The following is a 13,017-nucleotide window of genomic DNA, read 5'->3' as shown; positions in this document are numbered from 1 at the left end:
ACTCCTCATTTATTGGCGAAATGATGTTTCATAGAGTTCACGTCGGACAAATTTTATCGAACAAAGTTAAGATAAATTATCTAATATTGTTAAGGAAACTAAGGAGGAGGTGTGTCCTCAATTTTGTAAAGTGTGAAAACATTGTTTTTTTCTGAAATGTAGTGAAACTTGTGTCTCTTAATATTAATATGTGTCTCCTAGCTTATAAACAAATTTTCCAACAAACTAATGAATATTGCGATATTAGTTTTAGAATTCATTTCTAAATTAATTTCATAGGGCATATGTACATACACTTTGAATTATTGTCACTAATAGGTTTATCCGATACATCATACTTCTTCCGAAAAAAGTAATTATAGTATTAGGGAACGTCACGAATTTAAATATGCCACGGAGAAAGTTAAAATAGATAAAGAGTAAAGGCCAAAATTGGTCCTAAACATATGACCATTTTTTTTTTGTCCTAAACTTTATCTTTTGGATTTTTTGGTCCTGCACATATGGAAATTTGATCATTTTGGTCCTCCGTTAATAGTTCCGTTAAAAACTAACGGTCAACGGCGATTTTGACCAAATTAAACTCTTAATTCTGATTTTTAAGTCACTAATTATTCTCCTAATTAATCTCCAAATTATATGAAGTTGGATGCAATAATGACGACAGAAAATCCAATATGAATTAGTTCATCATAAATCCAATAATTCATGAATGACAATTAGCTTCACAAATTAAGAAGAATTAGTTAGTCATAGCCACAATCTAGAATGCCACATCAGCTTCCCCCAATTTAAAAAAATTAAGATGAGTAAACCCTAGGAGGAGGAAGACGATTCAGGCTCGGCGAGAAATTCGACTGCAGATCGGCCATAATGGTGGCGAATTCGTGCAAGCTGAGGACGCCGTCACCGTTGGTGTCGGCCTCCTGCATCATGTCGCCGAGCTCGCGGTAGGTGAGGGCGTTTCCCATCTTAGCCATCTGTCCGGCGAGCTCGGCGACGGTGATGTAGCCGCTGCCGTCGCGGTCGAAGGAGCGGAAGAGCTCGATGAGCTGGTCCTGGTTGAGAAGCACCTCCTCGTTGATGTTGGCGAGGATTGCGCCGACGAGCTCGTCGAATTCAATGGGGCCGTTGCGGTTGGCGTCCATGTTGGCGAGGAGGGAGTGGATCTGGTCGCCGGAGGGCTTGAGGCCGAGCGAGCGGAGGAGGGCGGCCATCTCCAGCTGCGTGAGGCTGCCGTCGTGGTCCATGTCGAACCGGGCGAAGATGTCCCTCAGCTGGTTTAGCTGATTGGATTCCATCTTAGCCATCATCGTCAGGCTGCGGATTGCTGCCATATACCATTGTCGAATTGGAAGAAGACCTAATTTCTGTGTGCGGCTCTGCTTTGGTTTAGGAGATTAATCAGTGACTTAAAAATCAGAATTAAGAGTTTAATTTGGTCAAAATCGCCGCTGACCGTTAGTTTTTAACGGAATTATTGACGGAGAACCAAAATGATCAAATTTCCATATATGCAGGACTAAAAAATTCAAAAGATAAAGTTTAGGATCAAAAAGATAAAATGAGCATATATTTAGGACTAATTTTGACCTTTACTCATATAGATAAATTTGGTAAGGAAGTAGAAAAAAGTAGTAGAAAGGTTTAAAAAATAAAAATGACATTTATCTTTAACATTAAAATAGTAAAATAAAATTAATTTCTTTGTACAGTTTATTGTACTATTTCGTATACATCGTATATTTAACTGAAATAAATTTCCTTGAAAATGATTTGAAATAGTAGTACAAACTTTCCGTCGTTTAGTGGGCAGTAGACGACAAGACTATCACATGGGCTGATAGTGGCGGCCCATTCCCGATTCACGTGCCATGATCATATCCAAATCTCTTTTACATTTTCTTTTTCTTAAAATCTCAGAGATAATTCACTAATTATCACAATCACAGTTATATAAATTTAATCTAATTTTTTTATTGTGAGATAATTGTTACCTTATAACGATCTCCCAATAATTTTGTTTTGTTATAAACACATCCATCTACTTTTATTTCTTCTGACTTAAGTTTAGAGATCAAATTTAGAGGTGCTTAGTCCAAACACTAAACTGCCAAATTTGTTTAAAGCTATTACGGCTAATAAAATTGTCCCCAATCTTTTCAATAAAATTGAGAAAGTGTTAGACATCAAACTAATTTAGAATATTAGAAAATATATACTCCCTCCGTTCATTAATAATATGCACTATTCCTTTTTTAATCTGTTTTATAAGAACAAGTATTTTTTAAATTTGGAAACTCTTTTCTCTCTAATAAGAGGTGAGACTCATTTTCCATTAACAATACTTTATTTACTTTTTCCCTCTACCAGTCTCTTACTTTACCAATTTTATTTTAAAACTCGTGCCGAATCTAAAGTTTATATTTTTTTGGGATGGAGAGAGTATGAAATAATGTGACAAAATAAAAGTGATCTTTAAGAAAACAATTTTTATTTGTATTGCTTTCTAATAATTCTATCCCGTCATCATTAATTGTTTCATAATTGATCGGTGCAAGTTTTAAACAAATATTTAACTTTATTAAGAAAAGTGAGAAAAAAAAGTTAGTGAAATACTACTATTAGTCATACTTTTATGTACTATATTTATATTTATAATAAAGGGTAATTGTTTTTAAAGTCACTAGCTTTTCATGAATTCCGGTTTTTCCCATGAACTTTAAAAAGTTCGTGTAATGCCACGAACTTTATTGTCGGTTGCCATTTTCCCATGGCATGTTTTCCGGTCTGATTCAAACTGTTCGTTTCCTATTAAGACAATGTCCAAATTCTTTTATCTTACTATCGTTATCTTCGTCTTTGAAATTGCTTCGCGTGGGTACCTTGTACGCCTCAATCGGAACTCGGATCAAGAAGTTATGGCCATTACGATAGTACAAGGTCGCACAAAGGTCGCAACCTTCATCAAATGGCCATAACTTCTTCATCCGAGTTCCGATCGAGGCGTACAAGGTACCCACGCGAAGCTATTTCAAAAAAGAAGATAATGATAGTAAGATAAAAGAATTTGGACATTGTCTTAATAGTAAACGAACAGTTTGAATCAGACCGAAAAACCTGACATGGAAAAATGGCTTCGTGGCATTACACGAACTTATTAAAGTTCATGGGAAAAACCGGAATTCATAGAAAGTTGGTGACTTTAAAAGCAGTTACCCCTTATAATAATTGTGAGTGAAATGAATTATTGAAATATGGGGTCCACTTATCAAAAATAACAAAAGCGAAATGAGACAATTAATGAAGACTTTGTCTAAAATGACAAAAATGGATAATTAATAGAGATCGACAGTTAACATGATTTAATTCCCGATACTTTTTACTATTAACATGATTTTTCATCGACTATCTCCTTGATCATTGCATTGATTTCCTCTCAAATTAATTTAATTATTCTAACAGTCTTCTCAAGTTGAGCATTAGGCATTGATACTTAACTTGGAAATCTTCAAGTTCTTCGTTCCAACACTCTCCTGAACTTGTTGAATTTATCATCAAGTTCAGGTTGAACATCAGACATTCTGATACTTAACTTGGAAATGTACAAGTTTTTCATTCCAACACTCTCCTCAAGAAGTTGAGCATCAGACATTCTGATACTTGGAAATATTCAAGTTCTTAATTCCACACTCCTAACTTGAGCATCAAACATATGAATAAAGGAGACGAAAAGACATTAATAACCACGTCAATGCTCCACTAGTCTGTCTCACGAAAAACAAAGAAATCCCATATTAAGAGATAAGAAGTAAGAATAATTTATCTAAGAAATCTACTTCAACTCGAAGACGAGCCATCATCTATAACTCAATATCTCCATGTTAATCATGTTTCTTTATTTGTGGTGCAAACTGTGGAATTAAGTTCATCGTCTATGGCTAGGTTTTCATTGTTGCTTTTAACATATAGTTTGGGCGATCTGATTGAATGATTCGTGTTTAATTTCTATACATTCCTTCCTATGATCTTCATTTATGGTTCAATTCTTTTTTATTTCTAGTGTGTTTTTAGTTTAGGATTTGACAAAGAAAACATAAACATAGAACAATAAAAGTTTGATTCATTAATTAGAAAAGAATTTGATAGTGAAATTGCATAATTATCCTTATAATTTGATCATACACCTTAAATGAAAATATAAGTGAGTAGAATATGAATTCTATTTATTAAAATTTCAAAGAAAAGAGGTAACAATCCGATTTCCATGAGTAACGGAAAAAAATTACAAATAAGATATACTCCCTCGGTCCCAAGGTATTAGACCAACTTTCCTTTTTGGGATGTCCCAACATATTAGACTCATTTCCTTTTTTAGCAAAAAGCATCTATCTTATTTTATTCTCCACCTACTTTTTTTCTCTCTTCTCTCCTTTACTTTTTCCCTCTCTCATACTTTACTCTCTCCTTTAACTATTTAAATATCAATTCCTTAAATCATATGCTCAAAAGAAGTGAGTCTAATACTCCGGGACGGAGGGAGTATTCAATAAGATGAAAATAGATGGTGAAGTAATTCCATCCGACTCCACTACACAATCGAATAAAAACACATTACTAATCACAAGCAGGCTTAGCAATATAAGCATCAAAAGCCTTGATGATGTGGTTAGGCAGAGACACACAAACCTCCAATCCTCCTTCAAAATCCCTCGCTTTACAAAGCGTCATCGCGTATTTCTCCCCATCAATCGATAATATCTCCTGCTTCCTCGCCTTGCCCCACCCGAAATCCGCCCCGTATAGATCCAGTCGGGTCGCCCCGGCTACCGAGAAGAACGACTTCTGCAGCGCTTCCCGAATCTCCCCTGACCACTTCTCCACACTTTCCAGAATCTTCTTATCGCTCGTCCTCTTCTCTATCGCCTCCGCCGCCGCCTTCGCCGCCGCGAACAGCCCCTCCTCTCCGCCCAGCTCCCGCCGCCCGATCCTCGGCAGCGCGAAGGACAGGCAGTTGCCGAAGTAGTTCGCCGGCACCGCCGGATCCAAACGCGGCCGTAGATCGATCGGAATCAGGAAAAACGCGTCGCCGTCGTTGTCATCGTCGTTGTCGTTGTCTGCTGAAGCAGATCTGAGTGATTTCGCTAGAGTAGACCAGATGTAAGCTGCGATCGCAACGAAAGATGAGATGCGAGCTGAATTCGGAAGCTTCTCCTGAATCGAGGTCTTCAGTTTTTGAATCTCCGATTGGGTGAAAATGTAGGTCGATCGGATGCGATTCGTCGGCAAGGAAGGGTGGCGCGATTGCAGCGGCATTCTCTGAGAGTTTTTCCAGTAAAGCGAGTCCAATTTCGGAGGGTAATTGATCAATGATCGGTCAAAAACCGGCAGAGATTCGCATATATTTTACTCAACTCCCCTTTTGTCTATTTCTTCTCTCATTTCCTTCTTTCTTCTTTGTTTCTTCAATGTCTAGGTTGTCAAGTACTTACGAAAGTTACTCGGGTGAAGGAAGAAACGGGTGTCGTTGGCTTAGAGTTGAGTACGAAAATTGTTGGTGTCGCCAAAGAGCAAGTCTCAAAATAGTGGCTGACGCACGACGAGAATCTTACGGTATGTTGTACTTCGTTTGCGAGAAGAAAGGTAAGGTTGGGGGTTGTCATTTTTTTCAATGGTGTTATCCAAAGTCGATGGACAAGGATTCTGTTGGGCAGATTCGTCGAGAAGACGTTGACGAAGTTGAATCACAAAGTTGTGAAGATCGAAAGTGTGGCCGGACAGTGGGAGCTGGATGTAAAGGGAAAGAATTTTTTCTTGTATGTGTTGCTTGTTGTTCTTTAGTTGTTGCAATTGCTGCTATGGTTATTAGTTTGGTAAATTAGATCCGTCTATTGGAAGCTTAGTGTAATACAATTATGTTCAGTTGATTTGGGGAAGACAACTACATTTGTTATTATTTTGGTACTACATTTGTTATTATTTTGGTAGTAATGGTGTTATTATTTAGTACTATTGGTTTTGGTACTGCAGTTGTTATTATTTTGGCACTACATTTGTTATTATTTTGGTAATAGTAAACTACGACTAATTATTTTGATACTACATTGTTATTATTTTCGTATAATGGTGATAATAAAATGTCTATTGGTGTGTTAATATTTTGGTACTACATTTGTTATTATTTTAGTACTGATGGTGATAATAAAATGTGAATTATATTTGGTACTATTGGCGATAATAAAACGTGAATTAAATTTCAACACCCTAAAATGATTGCGAAAAGTAAGACATATCAAACATGAAAGACAAAAATATCTATGCAAAGTTCATAACCATAAACTGTAGATTGTTATGCTTACAACAAACGAAAGCTGGATCGTAGATTCACTATAAACCTGACAAAAATCATCACCAGTCTGCCATCCCCATGGGGATACCATGTCCAAAAAATCAAAAACCACCTGAAATGCTAGGCTTCAATCGAAGTCCGTAAAGTTCAAAGTTCATGACAAAACAAGGCAGACTGCACGTGATTTTCACAAAATGAAACACAACACCACAACAAAATCCCACAATGACACCCACAAGTTTAATCTGCGTTTCTGCGACGGCCACACCTCTGAGCCCTCCTGGTGACGCTTATTGGACGAGGTGGACCTGCCGCTCCTGCTGTCCCCCGAGTAGGCTGCCCTCTCCCAGCTGCTGGTGCTTGTCTGGCCGGAGCAACCCGCGGTGCGGCAGTTGATCGACTTGAAGATGGCCCCGCACCAGATTGCGGCTGGCTAGAAGATGCTCCACTCCTTTGACTAGTCGGTGTCGGTGGTCGAGGGTCGTTTTGACAGGTTCTCCTGTTGTGCCCTATCTGACCGCATCGACTGCACGTGATCAAGGTTGACCGCATAAGTTCTTCGACCCCATTCTCACGATATTGTACCTGTGTTTCCCAACAAGCAAAATTATGGTAACTTAGTGGCATTACCTGATTTTTGTAGCATAACATAAGTACCTACTTATCAAATTAAATGTATCAACTGATTTTGCTTTCATTTAAAATTGGAAAAAAGTGGAATCAGATGTGAGAATATCACAATGATGTGGCATCAGTTAAAGGCTATAGGAGTATAATATTGCAAAACTTGTTTGGATTTCACTTATTTGCAAGAGGATAGAAAGCATGCACTTATTTCTAATTAATTTAATTACTACAAAGATGTATCTGTATTATGGTAACTTAGTGCTCATACCTGATTTTGTTCTCTTCTAACCTTGCGTGGGCGGCCACGTTGCCTTTTTGTGTTAGGGGGAACCAACTCGAAACCAACTTCCGACGATCTAGGCCAATTTTCCATCCCGTTGATAGGATACAAGACATGCTCGTAGAGGGCAGTCATGCGGATCCGTGAGTAATACTCAGACACATAATCTGTGATGGAATCGCCGATCTTCAAAATGGAGGCTGCCGCATGCACACATGGGATACCTCTGAGTTGCCAAAGCCTACACGTGCATTTCTTTGTTTGCAAATTCACCACAAACTGACCATAAGGGCCAGTGACTTGGTATTCATGCTCACCGTTCCACAACGATCTCCACGAGGTCGACTCTGCGGCTGCTTTATCAATAATCTCCTTGATCACAGGAGGTACCGGGAAATCATAGTTCTTCACCCACTGACCTCTGATCTGTATGCGCTCCAGCTGCTGTGTTCGAATCTCCTCCAGCATGGTTATTATTGGCTTCTCTCGAGCAAGAACAATCTTTGAGTTAAACGTCTCACACATGTTGTTGAGCTACATGACGTGTCACGTATTAAAATAATTGACAATGTGAAGTCAATATAAAGGAATACCTTGTACTGTACTTGCAGTTAGTAGGTTACCTGTGTATCACAAAGAGTGTGCTCAGAGAAGAAGGCCTTAATCCATTTCTCCTTCGGGGCAACTCTAGTCAGATACTGGTGTGCATTTGTGTTGAACACTTGCATTGCATCCATATTTTGGTCAAACTCCACGACCGTTGTGCTAGATGAAATCCCCCACATCCTCTTCTTCAATATGTCTCCGGAGAAGCGCTTCTTGTAGTTGTTGTACATATGTTGTACGCAAAATCGGTGTTCGCTTTGTGGATATTTTTCACCAATTACCATACCCAAGCCCTGCATAAAGTAAATTGAAATAAATACAAAATTTATACTTCATATACAATAGAAAATGTTGTACCTTTTGTTGGTCCGACATAAAAACATATCTAGGAGGATTAGCCGATATATCCAGATCCTCGTCTAGGAAATCCAGAAACCAATGCCATTGCTCGTAGCTTTCGGTCTCGGCAACTGCCCAAGCTATTGGCCACCATCCATTGTTGGGATCGATGCCGATAGCGGTGAAGAGCTGACCCTTGTACATCCCACGCAAGAAACATGCGTCAAGGAAGATTATTGGTCGACAAAAGCGTTTCCATCCAACCTTCAATGGCCCTAAACAAATATAAATCCTACGGAACCGAGGGCCAGAGCTCGAGCTCGTTCTTTCATCATCGTAGTGTATGTGGACAGTTGATCCAGGATGCGTCCTCAATAACTCCTCCTTGTAGTAAAAAAGTCTCTTGTACTGATCCCCAATCTTTCCATAGATGCCTTGCAGTGCCGTTTCTTTAGCCCGATTTGCCTTCATTCTGCTGATAGTTGATCCGAATTGCTCATCTACACATTGTCGAATAGCTGTCAGTGGAATGTGAGGGTTCGCTTTGATCTTTTCTATGAACCGTTGCCCTAACCACTTCGACGTGATCCATCGATTATTCTGTACCCTGGAGCAAGTGAGCGAATGTCTTCTATTCATCGTCTGTACAACATAGTCTGTCATGTTATGAATGGGATTCTTCCTGAAGTAAACGAACCACTGACAGCCACGTCCAAGGCACACGGCTCTTAACCTTTTCCTGTTATTGACCTTGATGTGGATATCCCTCTTCGACAACACTGAATACTGTCGGAGTGTCTCCCTAATGTACTCTCTATCACCGAACACATCCCCAACACTCCAGTCCGGCAAGCCATCAGTGAGAGTGAATGTGCGACAACGAATATTGGTCCTACGCCTACCTTCTTCAAGATCAGTTGTGTCATGTAGATCGGTATTCGCCAAATCATTAAGCATGTCGGCTTCTTCTGCCAGCTGCCACCCATCATCCTTCCTTTTAGTAATTTTTGCTGAGAATGATCTCTTCCTCGTGGTTTTGGAGGCATTCGAACCAGATGCTATTAAGGGACCGCTTGGGTTTGCAGAAGTATCTACTTCAACATCAGTACTTGCCCGGACTAGCTCCTCGAAGTACGAAGAAAAGAGCTGCTCGTCTCTACACATGTTGTTGACAGATATGACCTGGACAACATCATCGTCTGAATCTTCATCACTACCCTCGTTGTGTAGAGGGCAATCTTCCCAACTTTGAGGCGTCTGGGCTTCTAATCCCACTATGTTCTCCCCTGCTGCAGCTAGGTTTTCCTCTTCAACTTGGGGTCTGCCCCCGCCCAAGTTATCATCTAGAGGAGCTGCATCGGCCAAGTTTTGCGAAGCTTGAACATCAACTCCGCCAACATTCTCCTTCATCTGTTGCCCTGCTCCACCTTCAACCCAATTTTCAAGGTATTGCTCCCAATTTTCCCAATTTTCTACCAAGTTATCAATGAACGAATACTCATGTGGTTCACACAAATTACACAAATTATTCAAATCGGGTCTATACACTTCATTCTCGGTTCCCAAGCAACTTTCCACTCCACTGCCTGGTGCATCGGATGATACTTCAACAGGCTATACCACATAACGTAACAACACAGTAGATACCTAATGTTAGTACACTCATCAACTCCTAGTAACCACTAATTTCATAATATTAAATACGATACCCACTTTATAACCAACTGTTTCAGTCTGTGGGGCTGGTTGAATTTGCACAAATGATTCCTGTAGGACTTGCTCCTCAACTTGTACATTTGGTTGTGACTGTGCAGGTTCAAATGGAACATCAGTAATTTTCTCTACTCTATGCGCTGCCACACGATGCTACAAAAAAATTTAAATGAAGTTAGTACACCCTAAATTCAAAAAAAATTTAAAGGCAGATGGCTGAACATCAACTACTTCAACTACGGTTTCTTGTAGGGCTTGCTCCTCAAATGCAGGCTGAACAAATGATTCCTGTAGAACTTGCTCCTCAACTTGCACATATGGTTGCGGCTGTGCAGGTTCAAATGGAACATCAGTAATTTTCTCTACTCTATGCGCTGCCACACGATGCTACAAAAAATTCAAATGAAGTTAGTACACCTTAAATTCAAAAAAAAAAATCAAATGCAGTTGGCTGAACATCAACTACTTTAACTACTGTTTCTTGTGGGGCTTGCTCCTCAACTTGCACAGATGAAGGTGTATCAACTAGTGTTGCTTCGGGCTGTAAGGTTGGCCGATCATCTCTCAACTACAAAAAAATGCAAAAGAAGAGACAGTTAAAATAAATTTCAGTTTAAGTTCAAAAATAATAACACATGCAGTACCCAAAAAATAAATTTCAGTTTAAGTGCGAAAAAATAATAACACATGCAGTACCCAAAAAATAAATTTCAGTTTAGGTTCAAAATAATAACACATGCAGTACCCTAAATTCAAGTACCTGTTCCACAGTTGCACTAAATTCATCCATCAAAAATTTCAAAATTCTTGATTCATCTACCTCTTTCTTTCTCCATTCTTCACGTGCTTTAGCCAAACTACTCACTAAATAGTCTTCGAACTCTACATCCTGCTCATACCACTCAAGCAAAGGTATTCCAGGATTGACCTTCGCCTTCTTCAGCGGCTTCTGTTTCGACACAACCAGAGGGGGCTCGTCGATTTCCTCTATCACTACACCCTTCGACTTAGGACTGAAATAATCCTTCATATATGCCTCTTGGTCCTTATGCTTTCGGGCTCTCGCTTCAACTTCGGTGATCTCCAAAACATAAACATGCACAATTCTCTCTAGTTTGTTAGCCAACTTTTTGAATCTCTTCAAGTGTTCCTCATCAATAAGTGGTTCGAGAGGATGACCAACTTTAGTGCCATGACATGCTTGATTGTGGGAAGGATGGCAGTAGTAGAACTCACAAATGTATTCTCTGCGATAACCTAATTTAAGCACAATGGATGACAAGTCCAGCAATTCGAATTGCCGGATAGTACAATTATCCACATAATTCAACATACCCCCTACATATTCTTCGCCAACAAATATACCCCCATGGTGAACGGCCAAACTAAACCTATCAGGCCTTCCAGCTGAGTGACAATGAATGTAAAAAATCATTAACAAACAAATCAAGTAATACCCCAATTCAATGGAAAAAAAATTGCAGCTGGCGATGCCACTACATTCCTTCATCAATGAATTATATATAAAAAATAAAATAAACTTGAATAACGTAAAATGTGTATGTGTTACTCTAACCACATGACTACGGTACTGATTTCTTGATATATAGGGTAATAATATGATCACCAAATGCAGATTGCAGAAACATGAAATGCTCAAGATTCTATGAAAAATAAGAAAAAATGACAACTTTTTGCATTCATAAATCCATGGTGCAAAAAAAAAAATTCGCAGTGCCCAAGAAATGCGGATGAAACAAACATTGGAGCATTAGCTAAATTCATGGTGCAAAAAAGCAAAAGAAACAACAATTAAAAAACCGTTTAAGACTCACCAAAAAAAAAAAAAGCCGTTTAAGAATAACAAAAAAATCAGTCATATGTATATAGATATAGAAAAATAGTTGTTCACTTACAATTGCAGCTACGGACTAAACTTTTTTTTTGCCCTCCTTTAACTTTGTTGCCAACACCAATGCCGAAGGGGAAACAAATATTTACTATGACTGTTGAATTTAAGATTACTGCAAAATCGAGCAATGAAACCAAAAAAACTCACCGTATTCATTTTTCGGGTTGAATATATTCTGTCCACGACCACGGATGTCCCACGTCTCCTCGTCTACATCTATTATATGCGGAGCTTCATAGCCAACCCCGGAGCTAGAAGCTTTCGATTTTGAAGACGACGCCCGCCCTCTTTTCTTGGGGGGCATTTCTCACCGTTTAACGTCAATAGCACAACACCGACGGTCGATTTCTTCAGTCGGCCGGACGTCAGATTGAGTGGAAGGGAGGTAGAGTGAGAGTGGTAGATGAAACGGTGGAGGTTTTAAGTGAGAGAGTGAGAAAGTGAGATGAAGTGGCATGGTGGAAGGATGTTTAGTGAAAATGAAATTGTTGACGTGTCAACCATCCATTGAAGTAAAACATAAGACAAAAATAATGTTACTGTGCATGAGATCAAATCATCAAAAATTCGCTCCTAACACTTTGCATCAAATCTTCAGAAATTCGCTCCTGACACCCTGAATATCTGCAAAAATCAGACATTTTTTATTTCCAAAATTACCCCCATCTACCTAATTTGTCCTTACGGGGTAATTTGGGGCGAAATTTATGCTAGGTACCGAAATTGTGATTAATAGATACCATAAACGATATAAAATAAAGATCAGGTACCGTTTTCGTGCGAAAGTGAAAGATCAGGTACCATTTATGTAATTCACTCTCATTCACTACACTCATCTATTCCTTTCTCTCCAATTGTTGAAAAAATGTCAAGCGATGGAAACTCCAGTGGCGGCGGCTCCGGCATGCGGCGCTCCAGCGGGCTCGACTTGAACTCGTTCGACGATTGGGCGAGCATGTACAACTTTTTGGGTACTCCCGGTTCGTCGCCGGGCACCCAAGCCTCGACCACTCCGCCGGCGTACCAAACACCACATTTTGATGTGGATGCATACTATCGTCCCTCTCCCCCAAAGGTATGGGCAATCGCCGGGGTAATCCCAAATTCCGGAGAATTTTTTGCCGCTGAACGCACTTTGCCCGGCCCGGCCAATAGGTGGAGGCTCTGGTAGGATCGGCCTCAGGATCGGCG

At 39.6% G+C, this 13,017-nt stretch overlaps 2 protein-coding genes, 1 long non-coding RNA gene and 1 pseudogene across 3 annotated transcripts; 1 reads left to right on the top strand and 3 right to left on the bottom strand.

The window, feature by feature from the left end:
• Nucleotides 1-816: 816 nt before the first annotated feature.
• Nucleotides 817-1,313, bottom strand: LOC125209449 (annotated as a pseudogene).
• A 3,161-nt stretch (nt 1,314-4,474) lies between these two features.
• LOC125209448 (anthocyanidin 3-O-glucoside 6''-O-acyltransferase-like) lies at nt 4,475-5,403 on the bottom strand (the record flags this gene model as incomplete). The annotated part of the gene is made up of 1 exon (XM_048109045.1): nt 4,475-5,403. A coding segment is annotated over one exon (786 nt), but the record flags the coding sequence as incomplete, so codon positions are not given.
• A 2-nt stretch (nt 5,404-5,405) lies between these two features.
• On the top strand, nt 5,406-6,097 carry LOC125212275. Its single transcript, XR_007174636.1, has 2 exons — nt 5,406-5,643; nt 5,715-6,097. It is a non-coding gene; the product is annotated as an uncharacterized LOC125212275 (long non-coding RNA).
• A 350-nt stretch (nt 6,098-6,447) lies between these two features.
• LOC125213134 lies at nt 6,448-12,147 on the bottom strand. Its single transcript, XM_048113505.1, has 9 exons — nt 11,974-12,147; nt 10,675-11,321; nt 10,381-10,482; nt 10,146-10,301; nt 9,915-10,067; nt 8,220-9,815; nt 7,880-8,155; nt 7,245-7,790; nt 6,448-6,934 (listed from the first exon to the last, which is right to left on the bottom strand). The coding sequence occupies exons 1-9, from the start codon at nt 12,128-12,130 to the stop codon at nt 6,590-6,592; spliced, it is 3,978 nt and encodes a 1,325-aa protein (XP_047969462.1). The 5' UTR covers nt 12,131-12,147; the 3' UTR covers nt 6,448-6,589.
• Nucleotides 12,148-13,017: the final 870 nt, after the last annotated feature.

Source organism: Salvia hispanica, chromosome 3, assembly GCF_023119035.1.
Source record: "Salvia hispanica cultivar TCC Black 2014 chromosome 3, UniMelb_Shisp_WGS_1.0, whole genome shotgun sequence".
NCBI classification, from domain to species: Eukaryota; Viridiplantae; Streptophyta; class Magnoliopsida; order Lamiales; family Lamiaceae; genus Salvia; species Salvia hispanica.
The sequence above is the reverse complement of the archived record's forward strand: the minus strand, read 5'-3'. Positions and strand labels throughout refer to the sequence as shown.

Excerpts from the sequence above, each read along its gene's own strand:
- LOC125213134 (XM_048113505.1), bottom strand. The coding sequence starts at position 12,130 with ATGCCCCCCAAGAAAAGAGGGCGGGCGTCGTCTTCAAAATCGAAAGCT. Across the intron at positions 11,322-11,973 it reads CAACCCGAAAAATGAATACG|CTGGAAGGCCTGATAGGTTT; the intron begins GTGAGTTTTTTT and ends ATTGTCACTCAG. Across the intron at positions 10,483-10,674 it reads TTAGTGCAACTGTGGAACAG|TTGAGAGATGATCGGCCAAC; the intron begins GTACTTGAATTT and ends ATTTTTTTGTAG.